This window comes from Embiotoca jacksoni, unplaced genomic scaffold (genome assembly GCF_022577435.1).
Source record: "Embiotoca jacksoni isolate LCO1_2020_lvr unplaced genomic scaffold, fEmbJac1.0.p SCAF_8, whole genome shotgun sequence".
NCBI lineage: Eukaryota > Metazoa > Chordata > Actinopteri > Embiotocidae > Embiotoca > Embiotoca jacksoni.
Window position 1 is genome coordinate 14,955,439 of NW_027185436.1, and position 13,240 is coordinate 14,968,678.

The 13,240-nt window shown below is 42.8% G+C and overlaps 1 protein-coding gene across 1 annotated transcript in view; it reads right to left on the reverse strand.

The window, feature by feature from the left end:
- LOC138191810 (drebrin) overlaps positions 1-13,017 on the reverse strand; it is a 31,235-nt gene extending 18,218 nt beyond the window's left edge. Inside the window, exon 1 of the mRNA XM_069138837.1 lies at positions 12,738-13,017. Within this exon, the coding sequence (XP_068994938.1) occupies positions 12,738-12,829 (92 nt within the window). The 5' untranslated portion in view covers positions 12,830-13,017. The remainder of the gene's footprint in view (positions 1-12,737) is intronic.
- Between the last annotated feature and the right edge of the window lie 223 nt (positions 13,018-13,240).

Here is a 13,240-nt window from a genome sequence, read left to right on the forward strand (position 1 = left end):
TCAAATTTGGGATTTTAATAGTGCAGCATTTTGAATGTTTAATTTGTGCTCTAACTTCTTTCAGATTTGGATTTTCATCAGCTTTCTGAATATACCCTACATATTATATACCTCTCCAAAAGATTCTTTCTCTTCACTTCATTTTACATCATACAATATGTTCTTTCTCCCCTTCCCCCGTCAGCTCCCCAATTCTTTACTCTTGGCTCAAAGCTGACCTGAGCTCCTAGTTCTATTTTTAGCCGCTCTCAGTCTACCTCTCGATCTGTGTTGGAGTGGGGAGCTCCGAGACGTCCCCACAGCTCACAGCGCTCATTTCCTCTCTCCAAACATGGGCAAAATAAGTCTAGCCAGACTTGACTGTCGAAAAAGCCGTTTTTTTTTCCCCCTCCCCTGTCCGGCATGTTACTCATATAGTGTCCATGCAGCGACCCCTGTGGTACAGGCATTCCTTCATCCGTCTGGACTGCAGAGGCACGTGGAGGTTTACGGCTAGGGGTTAAGAAATATGAGTAAGAGAGAGGAAGTGGAGGAATGAGACACTGAAAGAGGAGAATAAGGAAAAACGATTGGCTGGTAGAAGCCTACAGAGTGCAGTGAGGTGATGCATCACAGTAAACATCAGGACTGAAAAATGTGCCATGCTAGACCAAAAGCTCATTTGAATTGTAATAAGGTGAAACGATTTCCCTGTTAGAGAGCATGCACACTTTCAATATAGAAAAGGTTCATACGGTATTATAGTTTACAGAACCTACACAATTTGGCCATAAAACTGAGACTTGAAGACTGTCCCATATCATCCAAGATCTCCAGTCCTTAGAACCGCAGTGCACCAATCGGTGTTTTCTCTTTTCCCCTCATGAAGTGATGACATATGGATGTCAAAATGGTGTAGACTGCTGCTGAGGGATGGTGTTTATGTGAACACATTTCAGTGCTTGTTAGATATCCCAAAACAGACTTGACCCATTGTCATGACTGGCTGCAGAGGCTTCAGTCAGGTGCCGTGCAGAGAGTGTGCCGTATAATCAATGTAATCCTCACAATCCAAGCAGCAGCAGGGCGCTTTAATGCTGAGCAGTGAGGGATTGAAACATGGCGCCAAAGACTCTGAAAGGGCAACTTAGAATTACAACGTGTGTTAGTAAAGTTAGTATTAACAGTAATTGAATAAAGAAGGAGTTACATTTGTATGTAGTGTGCTGTGCTGAGTTACAAAGCCCAAACAAACACACACCAACCACAACAGCTGAGGAAATATTTGTAGATTCCTGCAACAATGTGGGGTCACACAAGCCAAATACCCTCTAGCAGTATTGTGCTTTATGAACTAAGGTGTAATATCCTGCTGCTGACATTTCTACTGAAGACAGTACTGAACAATACGTCTCCCACTGAGATCAGATTAAACAAATTCCAAATGAGAAGGGCAGTGTATGAATATTTGTACAAGAACAATAAGTAAAAGCATATTATGACTATAAAACATCTCCTGTCAAAACTCCTGTCCAGCTTGTGGTGTCTGGTCTATTGCACATGTATTACTGTGTCAGACAGAAAGTTGGCTCCAAATTTAGAGCCTCTGACAGAGGCTCTAAATTTGGGTTATGATATGATAATAGTGCCCAGAAACTTCGACCCAATAACCAGAGCATGTCCAAGTCCCTCACACTCACAAAAACTTTGATTACAGCATTGTTACTGTAGAAGAAAGGCTGATATCGCCTCAGTGTACACCCTACAGAAGTTCCATTTTATTAATGAGAACGAGATGCGCGTGTAGAACCCATCACGCATCAGTGGCATTCAATACAAAAAAAAAAAAAAAAAAACGGGATGTTCGGCCTGCAGTAAACTCACCGTGAAGACAACAAACAGATGGAAGCTTCACCTACAGTTTTCAGATCAACATTAACCTGTTGGATATATCATTAGTCCACATGAATACTGAATTAATAGAACTTGAATGAACCACTTGTCCCGTGTGAAGCTCTGCTACTGAAATGTTCTTGTTTTGTTGTAATTTTAGCTTTCTACAGCCTGAAGCTACACCAAGTACTCCAAGTATTTTGTATTGTTATTAACTGCTATTAACGGGGTTTTTTTTTGTACTTTTAAAAAAAATACTTCTTAAAAGTCTCACTAGAAAATTAACAAACGGGTAAACTTGCATGACTCCAGAACAAAGTAATGCAAAAAACACTGTTTTCTTTGCACGCTTCAAATACGTTTCCAAACATTGTCAGTCTGACTCGTGGCAACTGAGACATGCTGGAATGGAAATGTGACCTCATGTCACTTCAAAGTCACAACCATGTTTTGAAAATTATTTTCTAAAGTGTTGAATCTTTCAAATTGTGTTTCAGCTTTTGTTGAAGAAAGAATTTTGTATATGCATGTGTCATGGTGATAATATTTGTCATGCTCATACCCAACTGAAACATTTTTAATTTCCCTTTTGACAACAGCTGTGCAAATTTGAGGTACAAGTGGGTTGCCTGTTTGACCCATAAGAGTACTTGCTTGGCTCCACCCTGTGAGTAACTCTGACTGATTTATGTCATATTTGACTGGGGTGGAGGACAAATCCAACTCCCCAGGAGACTATTACAGACCACTGCAGCTATTTGGTCTGCAGGAGAACGGTAAATAGTGGGGGAAATGACAGAGGCAATTGAGTACAAAATTATAAGAAAGAACAGAAATTGTAGCTCAGTTAAATGTAGGAAAAGCTGTGTAAAAAGTTCAACAACCGTTTGCCACACAATATCAGGCCCGTGGGGGGTGAAGCAGTGAGGGGGCAGAGGGAGAGACTGAAATGGAATGCTGAAAGGAGGAGGGGAGGGAAGAAAATTTCTGTTCTCAGCAAAACAAGGAGCCAGAGAAGTTTAGAATATGACAAACTAAACAAATAAGTAATTAAATCACTGCCAAAGACCAGTGAGAGAAAACAGCCCTCCCTGTGCTGAGGCGGATGGAAAAGAGCAGGGGTACGAACAAAGACAGACAGAAAGTCGGCTGCTGTGTCAACGTTAATTTAAAAGGTCCTAAAACAACAAACTTGCAACAAGTAGAGACAAAACATGAACTCTAAGACTGGGGAATGAACAGATGAACACGTTATCAGGTGATGAATAATCAATAACCGTGTGTGTGTGTGTGTGTGTGTGTGTGTGTGTGTGTGTGTGTCTGTCTGTCTGTCTGTCTGTTTCAGGCACACAAGTATGAGATTATGAGAGCAATATTTATGACCATAACAACATTTTGCACTAAAAACTTGGAGCAGCTCAGTCCAACTGTTTTTTTTAAGAGATTCACAGATGCAGTATCTTTCTATCCAGGACCTAATAACATGTATTAATTCAGCAGGAGGACACAGTCTAGACACACCCCTCCCCCTCCCCCTCCCCCCCCCCCCCCCCCCCCCCCCCCCCCACCCCACACACACATACACACACACAACCACACAGTCCCCCTGTGGTGGTGTAACCTGTAGGAACTGATGACAGAGGAGATGCAGGCACGTTTACTCACAAATGTACAACTCAGCTTTAACTCGACTTAAATATGAATCCCAAATAATGTCGTGAAAAACCCGTTTTCATGCCAAAGTATGTAACACACCTGTCAGTCCATTAGAGAAGACCATATCAGTGTCGCATCTTGCCGGTGTAAAAAGTAAGGTACCTTTGGTTTAGGCACCAAAAACCGCATGGTTGGGTTGATAATAAGTGATTTCACGCAGGTAACGTTACATATACCATCCAACAAACTTAACGCACTTTATTTGTGCTACTTGTTGAATACGTTACGTGATGTGTTCTCATGGACTTGGTTTGTCTTGTTTGTTTTATCCACTCTCCTCTGACCACCCTCTCTATGCGAACTATATCGCTGATTGTACTTCGTCACGTGACCTTCGTCTTCGACCCCCGGTCGCACGCGCTTACTTTTCACGCTTAGCCAAGGCAAAACGTGACACTGACACGCTATCCGCTAGAGAACCTGGCAAGTGTATATCACACTGTGATGTGGAACCAGGCTGAATAATAGTAGATCAAACAACACTCATTTACAATTTAAAGTCTATATATTCTGATGCTACAGGTGTTACATTTGTGACATCATTTTCTTATTTTATATTAAACTGAGCATTGTAAATACCTTGCATTGTAAATGCAGCTTTTGGAGTTAAGTAAACCTAAAACTATTTTTTTTTCATACACAAAAGTTTTTTTTTTAATTAAATTAATAGCATGTAGAACTGATATTCTCTTCAGCATGATGATCTGAATATGCTTGAGTATTTTTTGCTGAAACCATTTCAGTCGTGCCCAATTTTTGTACATGTTACCAAACCGAGCTCAGACAGCTGCATTGTAGACTAAAACTGTGGTGAAATCAGTATTTAGGGTTTAATAGAAGATGAAGTTCAGTGTCCTGACGGTGTGAGTTTAAGGAGTGATGGAGGGATATATTCAGGTTGGAGAAAAGCCACTCAAAGATGGGGCTCACACTAGAGAAAATGATGAAAAGCACCAGGGGGTGTAGATGGGTATAAATGGGAAGGCTAAGAGGGGCACATTTAACAATGGTACACAATAGGAAAGAGCCAGAGTGTATTGGAGGTTTCCAAGGGGGGCAGTGGAGTATGTGGTTAATGGGGGCAGGTGATTTTATGAAAAGTAGTACACGGGAGTTCTCGTGGATCTCTAGGGGGTAAATTGTTCTGACTTGGGGAAGTATACAGTTTGTTAAGGGAGATATAGGGGGCACTGAGAGAGGAAGAGGGAGAGGAGAGGAGAGGAGAGGAGAGGAGAGGAGAGGAGAGGAGAGGAGAGGAGAGGAGAGGAGAGGAGAGGAGAGGAGAGGAGAGGAGAGGAGGTTAAATCCTCTAAAATCGTTGTCCACTGGGATCACTCTGGCATTTCCTGTGCATTCTGTCCCACACTGCCACACAAACGTACACACACACACACACACACACACACACACACACACACACACACACACACAGAGGATACGACTCTCTTCTCTATACCAAGGTTATTATGGAACCACTACAAACATGATGGCATCTTATCTTCAACCATTTCCTTGAGTTAAACAAAGCAAACTCTCAAGTATCGCATATCCACTTAGAACGTATTTGGTCGGTCTTCTCCACGGCCTCTCTTAAAGCTTTGATCTTTATCCCATTCCTCTTCCCCTTTACCTGTCCTCTCATCTTTCTCTTTTCTCCACTCTATCACTCCCCCAACTTCTATCAGTTGCTGACTCTGCTTTTACAAAAACAACCTCTTATCCAGACCACCCTGCTGAACTCTACTGCAAGTCTTTCTCTTCCCTCTCACTCGTTGTCCTTTCTCATCTCGTTATTCCTCCATATTTCTTACCGGGTATCCCTGCCCATTCATTTGCAGCCCCTCCCCAGCCCTCCTCAGTCCCTCTCCACTCATCTCGCTCAATTCATTCAGTCTCTCTTAGCAAACAACCTAGCTTTCCCACCAGAGTCGTCAGGACAACAGAGCCCACCCCCCACCCCCCCCACACCCGCTGCAGCCCTCCCAACTCTCGAGAAGGACCTACAACCCAATCCCACCACTGGCAAGTGAACAAACATGACAGGAGAAAGGCAAGTGGAGCTCCCAGTCGAGGCGCTGCACTCGGTGTTACTGCTGCTAGATCTACGAACAGAGCTTCTGATTACGTCACAGTGTCAGGACAGCTATGGGAATGAGAGAACGGTGCTTTCTTTATTGAACCAGCCCAGTGTCTGCGTGCATTTGCATATGTCAGTGCACTTAAATATTTGCGAAACGTGTCGGTGCGTGTGTCCGAAGATCTCATAATTATGTAATTAAGAGTGACATGACGATACGTACATTCTAGTATGTTGTGAGACACTGCTTGTGTCGGTGCTTGGCACACTCGCAAAGAAATGAGCTACAACAATACAGAAAATCTTTCAGCATGCACTTGGTTACTTTCGCAACATTCATGCTGGCTCTGGATGATCCAGTAACCTTGAAATAACGATGTTAGAAAAGAAACAAACTTTAAAACATGTCCTAAAGATGTAAAATCCTTTCGAGATCTTACATTTAAACAACATACAATACTTTTATCTCCCCATCAAACCATTTTCAAGAGAGAACCCTCATTTGGCTTCATGCCAGGACTGTTGTTTCATTAAGTTAACTCTCTAGCAATATGAGAGCTGTGTAGAGGCTAATCCAGAGGTTGTGGAAGCGGCACCAGACAAAACTGTGTCTCACACTATCCTGCTTCAACACCAATCAATCTAAGTATCACAACTTTGTTAGGTCAATCTCATATCCCTGTACTCTGCAGCTCAGGCATCTTCAGAATAATCTGTTTCTGTGATATAGTGTCACTCGGATATACCCTAAAAGTGCCTCCGCTGGGTTTATGATACACGTACACATTCACACACGCACCATGCACTATATTCTTCTTGCCAATATTTGAAGGAACACTAAAGTACAGATGTTTTTAGACAGCTATCTGACATCCTAGGAAATACCACTCTGTCTGCTACACTCAAGACCCATTAGTTAGACTAAACAAACAGGTCCCCTCAGTGTAGTTTCTATTTTTCACAGCATTTGCATGAAAAAGTCATCTCGGCCCACGAAGATACAACATTTTCCAGCAGTGTCTCGGCCTTTATCTTGAACTGCGAAGGGAAACAATAAAGTATTTGTTGTGTCCACTGCTGTAGGCACAAAAAGGACAGATTTCCAGTGGAAACAATGTGCAAAGGGCATCTGCACTCGGATCAACTGATCACCTGATCTGAGGCACTTGAACAAACAAAAGGATGGTTTGATCGAAAGGTCAGGTGCGAGAAGGACTGGCGAAATACTTAGTGGGTTATTGTTTGCAATGACCTTTACATAAAGTTTTTCCTACAACAAAAACAGGGATGGCCACAGCTGCTGGATACAATATCTTTTTTCTAAGGTGGCAGCTCTTTATTGTGTTCCCAACTGACAATATGCTCACCAATAACAGAACAGCAGTGCCACGAAGTCATGAAACATTAATTACCAAACTTTTGCATCTTTTATGGGATGCACATTTGGACCATTTACACACTAAGGAACCCAAACATACAAAGACAAACGCACACGATACACACATACAGTATAACCGTCTGCAGTCGTGTCTCATCATGTCTAAAACCTACCATTACCCTGCACCTTCATCTTGGACCCCAGATGAATCTAAGCAATATTTAAGGGAATAGTAAGCAGTTGTTTAGGGATAACTGCTCAAATCAATCTCTGAGTTCACCTAAACAGAGATACACACTGTATAACAGCCATTATAGCTATCATTGTTATCATCTTCCAACATGCCACCCACAGACTTGCTCACACAGGCAGAAAGGCGCAACCTTCACAGTACAGAGCAATTATTTGTATCTTTTAATTGGGAATTATTTGTTACAATAGCTTTTAAAAACCTTTACTTAACCTCGATACAAATGTGCCCTGATGGGACACTTGTGTGCTTAATCATTGTCCTAATATCCCACAGAAAGCACTTAAATGACCAAAGTACTGCTCTGATCAGCCCAAATTAGTGCTCAAATATCCGAGTGTCCAGCCAAGGAACCTCTCTAGTTGGTTCAAGTTCTAGTCTTACTAGACTGTCCTCCGAAAAAAAACCACTCAGGTCTTTGTTCAAGCAAATCATTACAACCCACTGCTCTGTTAAAGTTACCTCTTTAAGGCTCTTTGAGGTCAAAGAGGTAACGGTCCCTGAGAAGTGGCACACTTCAGATGACGTCTACATCCTTTTAATTTTGTTGCCCTCATGAGCAACTTGGAAGTGAGAAAGTTTTGACCTCCTGAGTGGGAAAATACAACTAGATGCCTGTTGAACAAGGAATGTACCATTAGGAAGGTGGAAGGTTTCTAGGAGCTCTGAGAAGTAGAGTTGATGTCACTTGACATGACAGCGTTTGTCGTAAAGGGAGGAAATGTGCTCGCCTCAAAATTAAGGTCAGATAGTCTCAGACTCGGTTAACCTAGTCTACCTAGTTTGCTAGCTGTGTTCAACGTCAGTACATCAGAATAGTGCAGAAATGTAGTGGACAAATAAAACTTCCCCCCCTAAGCTCCATTTCATCCCTGTGTTGGTTGGTTAAGTGATGAAGTTCTGTCACTTTTCTGTATTCTGACAGCAGAAATACAACACTGCTCCATTTGTCCTCGTTCATTATTAGCTTCACATTTCCAACCACCAGTCAGGAGTCTTTTAAAGCTGCGTTTCTTGTCGGCGTGACGGCAAAAGTTGCTTAGCGCTGGGTGTAGGAAGCTGCTGTTTGGTTCCCGTTTTGAGTCACAAGTATGGACCGTTTTTTAAAAGCATGTTTACTGTTGCCTTGACAACAAAGGTTGCATGACTTTAAGGAAGTAGTAGCTTTAACTTGATTACGATTGAAGTCATCATTTTAACCCAAAGCAGTGTCTTTCTCTAACCCTGACCAAGGGGTTTTATGGCTAAACCTAACAAGGGGGGCCAATTTAGGAAGCACTCCGGGTCGTATTTTAAGGTAGAAACAAACAATCTATATGGTCGTATGGGCTGGAGGACTTGTTGGGTCTTACAGTTAACAAATGAAATACACCAAAACTAGTGTTACAAGCATAAATATGTGATAGGATGCTTGTTTCTTTGGAAATCAGTGTCATATGTCACACAGCCATGTTACTGCAAGGTAATTTACAGAAGGCAGGGATAGAGAGAGTGGATTGGGCATTGGTCCAGCTTACCCACCCTTTGTCTTCACATTACTGCTATTTATATCAAGGATCAATCAAATGTGTCCTGTTATCATTGAGCCTGATAACAACACTTTGTGTAGCCTTTGAAGCCTCATCCTGAACAGCAAGAGGAAAGCGAGCCGTCAGCTGGGTTTCCTTCTGAGGGATTCCACAGTTGAAGATGATCAATAGGATTTGTTTCAACACAGAAAGCTACATGACAACCTTTACCAAGTTAGATGGGGATTACACAACAGCTTGTGTGCCAGAAGCTAGTATTATTATGCTTTTGGGTGGTTTTTTTTACAGGTGTGTCTGTGGATAATTAGGGAACTGAACAAAAAGCAGAACCCGAGCGAGGAAGTTCAGGCAGTAAGAAGTTTACAGTGTGACAATACAAAACAAACAGTTGTCTCTCGACAAACAAGATAACAGACTTGCTTCACTTACACATACAGTATAGTCTCTCATGGAGTCAGGAAATACTGTATACCTACAGTATACAAGAGCAAGCATGGGCACACACACACACACACAACCCTGCAGTATACCTTCCTCCCTTCCATCCTTTCTCCACACCCACAGGTGTATTCCATCTAGCACGTAACTTTAGACCCAGTGACTCTTTAGGTATCAGTTAATCATGCATGAGCCTGTGGAAATTCTGGCAAGTAGCAGCAACACAAACACCCCGGGCCTGTGCTGAAATAAATGCTCCTCCATGTATCATCAGCAGGAGAGTCCCTTCACAGGAGATCAGAGGAGAGGAGGGATAGTGTGTTGCTTCTTACATGAACATGGGTAAGATTGATCCCTTCAATTTCCCACAGACTGTCAAACCCTCAGAAAAATGTAATGAAGATCAAATTAAAAACAAATTATTTATGTCCAGATAATTCATGAATTCAGAAGGTTGAATGACATGTTGTATTACAATACTAGATGAATATTTGTTTAACAGTTAAGTCACAGAAACAACAAAAGAATGTGTACACCATTTATAAAGTGTTACTAGAACGAGTTGAAGACCTGAAAGAAATAAGTGTTGCTAGAGGTAAATTTCAATTTCAAAGCAATGCTAAAACTGAAACATAATATCTGTAATTATGTGACCATTACCATTTGATGACAGATCACTTGGCAGCTATACTTCTGCCAAAAAAAGATCAGAAGCAAAGTCTTTACATCACTCAACAGTAAGTCCTTCATATCAGTGAGGATCTATAGGAACTATATTAGTATACCAACTTAATAATGTATGCTTCTTTAAGCAATTCATGAACAATTAGTACATATAAACTTAATGAAATATGCCTCATTAATAAATGTAAATATCTAAACTTAGTCTCGGACCTGAAATTCAGTGAAGAGCGATTACTGTGTCCCAACTGAATCACTCTGTTACTACAAAGACATCAGATATTTGCTTCACATGTCACCGTCTAACTGCAGTAATCTCTACGCGAGAACACTTACCACAAGCATACCACACAGTATCAAAGTGCTCCTTGCAAGAAGGAGGTCTCTGAACAAGTTGTTTGCGACTTCACCAGAGCTTACAGATGTGCAGATATAGCCCACACCCATTCGAATGAATTGCTCCTCAGCTCAATAGGAATTTCTATTTTCCTGTAGGGTTTTCCTGTTCACAATGTAATTGGAAACATGCATTTTTACTGTTTATGTATCTGTCCGTCTCTTAAATAACACACACACACACACACACACACACACACACACACACACACACACACACGTGCACACCGTGCACGTCTCCAGCCCATGAGTAACACATTTTGTAGTCCCCTGTGGTCTGGGAGACTGAGCAGAGACCTCCAAGGCTGTATGTTGAGCAGAGAGGTCTGAATGAACGATGCATTGAAATTGCTCCTCTTTTCTTTCGAGTCTCACCCACAAAGGGTCTGTTTCCCATTCAGGACACAAGGTCATTAGATAATACACACAGGGACCTCAAGGCCGCACAGTGGGGGCGGGATCATTCAGCAAAACAAGCCTCCTACCCTGCTCCATGCAATCGTCTCAACGCCCTAAACTCACTACAACAGTCTCTGCAGGATGCAAATGCACATCCAGAAACACACACACACACACACACACACACACACACACACACACACACACTCCTGTCTCAGTACTTTGACAGTGGGAATCATGACATCATCGTGTCTCCCTCCCACCTCTTTATCCAGTCAGCAGACTTATTTAGCGTTTGAAAGTGCGCTCAATGTGAAGGCTGTGGGATCTCTCTCTCTCTCTTTCTCTTTTCCTCTTGTAAGCACGAGCAAACACGCCTGTTGTGGATGCATCTGTACATGTGCGTGATTGTTTGATATGCAGCTGGTTGGCAGAGGCACAATCCAGATTTGTTATTTGCTGAAACTTTAGGGAAATGCTCTCAAACGAGGACATTCTGGATCAGTGAGGTGTCAATGCTATGCTGAGCTGTTACCATTGGACAAAAAAAATCCATAGTGATCCTGAACATGGGAATTTTAAGAGATTTTCCAAATGCAAGAGAGGATGGAAACTGAGCAAGTTCTGCCTGGATGGGGAATGTCTTTCCACCCCATTCATGAAGATGTCAGATTTCAGCTCGTCAAGATTAAGTCAGCGCTCTGAATCTCATTTCCTGAATGGCGTTGTTAGTCCCAAATTGAAGCCAGGAAGGAGGTAGGAAGAGAGTGGGCAGGGGAACCTTGGTGAAGTGAGAGATGTGGGGCAGAGGAAGATGAAACGGTCAGACAGAATCAGTCCTCTTCTTCCACATGAGCACGTGTGTGAGCCTGGGTGGGCCTTTGTCTAATTTTTCACCTACAACAGCAAGTTGAGTGGATGTGTGGCAAGAGAAGGTCATCGTACATGATATTCTCCCTGTACTACCTGCATATAGCCAGTAAAAACAAGTTTGAAGCTTGAGATCACAATACCTCACAGGCGCACACACACAGTATCAGTGAAGATTACACAGGCAGACTAGTATTGTTTGGAAAAGATGGCTAGATCGCCATAGTGACAGCCCAGTCAAACCCTAAAGGACAGAGTGAGCCATGTGTCAGGTGATCAGGTTACAGCATAACAGGGTTTCAAAGCCAGTGCAGAATTCATGAAATTAATAATTTAAGTGTCCATGTGCTAAAGAATCATCTGGTGTATAAATTCAAGTCGAAATTTTAAAGTATCTCTTTGAAACATTCTTTACACTTGACTTTTAGTTTTAGATGCTGGTTCTGTATTTATGTTTCAGAACCACTCTACACAGCCCCTCCTTCACATTTTTCCCGAAACAACCTTAATTTGTTGCACACATTTACATTTTAAATAGTGTCATTTGTGGATGGGAGCCTACTCCTGCAGAGCCTCTCCCTGAAAGACAACCCCTGTCAGAGATCATGCACATCGGCAGAAACACGATCCGATGCAGCCTAACTACTCCTGAGGGAGACCAGCAGTGTCACGGAGCGCAAGGCCCGGGTGAGGGCAGCGAGCTGCCGGCCAGGTGCTGCGCTCTGAGCCGCACCAGCCGCCTGGCGTGCGTTATGGACGGCAATTAAAAGTCAGTGCATCCCTGTGTCACAAAACCAGGCTGCAAACATTTGTCATTGCCCAACTTTGAATTATAGTCCAGGTTGCGTGCTTCCCCTGTGCTGGCCACCTCCAGGCTCACTGGATTAATTGAAATCAAGCCTCCGCTTACGCAACCGCCAGTTAAGCGTAAACGGCTCGGACTCCTTCGGTGCAACAAGATGGAGAACTTGAAGTTACGCGAAAAGTTACTGATTGTACTTGCATTCGTAATAGTCCCAGTATAATGACGCAGCATTATAAAGTTGACATCTAATCTGTGTTATGATAAAGACAAATCACGTTCGACTATGACAGGTAGATGCAGTTTTGTTCAAGAGCACTATATGTTACCAGTTGGTGGAGGAACGGGGGTTGAGGATGTCCTCTTTGGCCGTGAGCAGCGACAGGCTGTAGGTATCAAGGTTGACCGTTCGCGTGCTCATGATGTCAAAAGTTTCCAGACCACTCCCGCAGCTTCTCTGTTCACAGGTCCCGATGGCTTTCGGGGTCGGAGTATCAGCTGGAGAACAGCCACAGCGCAATACCGATTGTCGGCCAAGAAAACTGCAGTAGAGGAATGCAGGTTCATGCAATGTGGGCTTTAGTTCCAAAGGGGAGCGATGTGTGCAGGCGCTGCGCACTCACAGCGTGGAGGAGACTGTGACTGCACTCTGGTCTTTGTGCAGCTGGGTAGAATAAGTTTTCGCTAAAAAGCCCCACCTCCCGTTGAGAGAGTGGAAAGCATAATGACTTCACTGGCTGGGTCGCTTGGAAGAATAGTGTTCAGAGTGCAACACGGCTTCACAGCAACACCACAGATCATACAAAACGTTGATTATATTGTTGATATAATC